Source organism: Rhagoletis zephyria, unplaced genomic scaffold, assembly GCF_001687245.7.
Source record: "Rhagoletis zephyria isolate East Lansing unplaced genomic scaffold, Rhagoletis_zephyria_1.1 Rzeph_scaffold_07829, whole genome shotgun sequence".
Classification (NCBI taxonomy): Eukaryota; Metazoa; Arthropoda; class Insecta; order Diptera; family Tephritidae; genus Rhagoletis; species Rhagoletis zephyria.
In genome coordinates, this window is record NW_016164911.1 from 20718 (window position 1) to 23432 (window position 2715).

General features: G+C 33.5%; 1 protein-coding gene across 1 annotated transcript in view; it reads right to left on the minus strand.

Moving 5' to 3' along the window:
- Positions 1-228, minus strand: part of LOC108374553 (prolyl 4-hydroxylase subunit alpha-2-like) — a 19914-nt gene extending 19686 nt beyond the window's left edge. The window contains exon 1 of the mRNA XM_017630530.1: positions 2-228. Within this exon, the coding sequence (XP_017486019.1) occupies positions 2-212 (211 nt within the window). The 5' untranslated portion in view covers positions 213-228. The remainder of the gene's footprint in view (position 1) is intronic.
- Between the last annotated feature and the right edge of the window lie 2487 nt (positions 229-2715).

Consider the following 2715-nt stretch of genomic DNA (forward strand, 5'->3'; position numbering starts at 1 on the left):
TTGAGGTAGTCCAACTTTTGTTGTTGCACTTTGAGATAACCCTCTAAATTGGTTATTAATACCGATTCAGTCTCAAGAAGTTCCTCCATCTCTGCCAACGCCGTATACACCTCGGAATTGGTGCAACCGATGGCCAGTGAACATATTAGGAAACATATTGGCAAAAGTTTCGAAATTTGTGTAATCGCTGAGCCTTGCCTCCGTCCAAACATTTCAATAGAAAAGGTGTAGGGATTTACCTATAGGAGGTTTTGGTTTGTGCTGCAATTAAAGGAAATTTAATTTGATCAATTGAAATTATTTAGTGAGCATAAAGATTTTAGAAATACTTTGTGAGGCAATAAAATCGAGTTTTCTAATTTCTAACTTAAAGTTCTTCTTTCGACTCTTTTGTTTGACATATATACATATATATACATATGTATATACATTTACCGGCTTTTTTTTATAAAAAAAACATTAATTCATGAATGCAATTTCTCCGCCATTGATCAAATATTTTTGTATCATAAAAAAGTGATTCAAGTGTGAACAAATTTGCAAAAACAACGAAACTGGATTCTTAACTTTATTTCTTTAATTTTATTTAACACACAGATGTACATATGTACATATATTCCCTCGCACCAAAGTCGAAAAGCATAAAAAATATACTTATTTTTGCACTAATAAATAAATAAACAAGATTTGTTTTAATTCTATCAAGCAGTATTAATTTGAAAATACTGTTATTATAAAGTACATATGTATGTGCATGTGTATGTACATATTACACATCTGCACGAATCCATTCCAAACGGCAATGAATCATTCATATAATATCAATCATATTTAACATCTCTTCTAGCGCTACTGCTTTTTCCTTTCCATACATTATAAACAATCTTCAAAAAAGCGACTGCTAGTGTAGAATAAGGTAGGTATCACGAAAAAATAAAACATTTAATAACTTAGCTTAGCAAATTTTTCATCAGTAAAAGGAGTTTAAGGGCAAATATCAGGTAGTAGTTGCGGAGGAGCGAATTTGATTTGTTTCGTGTATTTATACTATGTCTCCATTGTGAGATTTACTGCAACTACTACGGTATTTACTTACACCCGGAGAAAACTCCTGGGAATATTGTACATATGTATATCGTCACTACACACGAATAAAGGCGCGCTAGTGTTTTGACGGTGAAAAAAGGCGCGTAAAAAAATTTTGCGAAAAAAGATGCTTGTGAAAAACTTCGGCGAAGTATGTTAAGAGTCTTTGACGCTGCAGTTTTTTTATGCGTCTTTTTTCGCCGTCAACTTTTGAGCTCGCGCCTTTATTCGTGTCTAGTGACGATATCTTTTCGATTTCAGAATCTACAACTCTGTAATTTAAAGCAAACGTAAATACGTAAAAAAAATTTAAAGGTGAAGTTGTGTACCATATCGTACCTAGTTCTAATTATTATATTTTCTACTGAAAAATGTAACCTTCGCTCATCGTACAAATACTAAGGGGAGATAAGAAAACGATAGCAGTTTGACGGCCCCATTCAAAGCTGAGTTATGATGAAGTTAGTCGACCATACTTATAGCTATACCAATTTCCTGGAAATATTGCAGTAATCTAAGCGTCTTTAAGCCTTTCTCATAGACAGTTATTGAGAGAAGACGTCCAATTGCCATTTGTTCACAGTCTATCAGAGGTCACAAATCTCAGAGCGCTCTTAGTATTTACTAGAGATTTTAGTATTTTACTTACCAACGAAATGAACTTCCCTACGACCAGGATAATTAAGTCACCTGCATATGCAAAAATTCCCCGGATATTTATAGTTTGAAAACGATCTGTAATTGATCGCGGTCGCTGACATGCGCTATTTTTCTAAACAGTCGTTCGTTTGATACACATATTTTAAAATTGCATATAATTTGTGTATAATTAAACCAAATTCGACTTTCAGAACAGCGGCAACCTCTTCAAAAAAATTTCAAACTAAAATATTCTTAAATATATTTCGTATGACATTTTTATAATTATTTCAAGCAACTGATGAAGTTGAATTTGATATTTTAAACACGTGGCCATACTAGTAAATAAATATAGTTCAGAAATAAATGGTTTCAAGCCGATTTCGACAGATAACCATCTTTTTATAATTCATTTAACTTATTCAACCTGAACACATCAACAATATTGTAAATTGTCAAACTAAATATTTCCTTGCCAACCATTTTTAAATTTCATTCCACTTGGGTATGCAATAATTTAATTCAACTTTCAAAACAAAACAATAGAAGAATTTACATTATTTCAATTTTATATACTTAAGACAGTCCGACACATGAAAATTTTCTCCGAGATAAGGCTCCAGTTTCTAATAGATTTAGGGTCGCTAAATTTGTAAAAATTTTGACCTTTATGTGCATATGTTTGAATTTTACGAAAATAAGGCAAATAGCGAAATCGGCTAACTTTCTTTTTGCAAAGCGGCTAAAAAATCGGCTGCCGGCTAAACCGAATTTTCTCCCGCCGTTTTCGATCGCAACCAGCTAAATCTACCTGGAAAACGACTAAACTGGCCACACTGGGCAGAAGTACACTCGGATGGTTGCCATTGTCTGCCGAGGGGCGACAGCTGCAAGAAAAAACTTCTGTTGATGATGCTGGTTCCAAAAATTTAACCAGCGATCTCTCGAGCAGCAGAAGGCATCTCTAAGCCTTCACAAAGTATTAAAAAA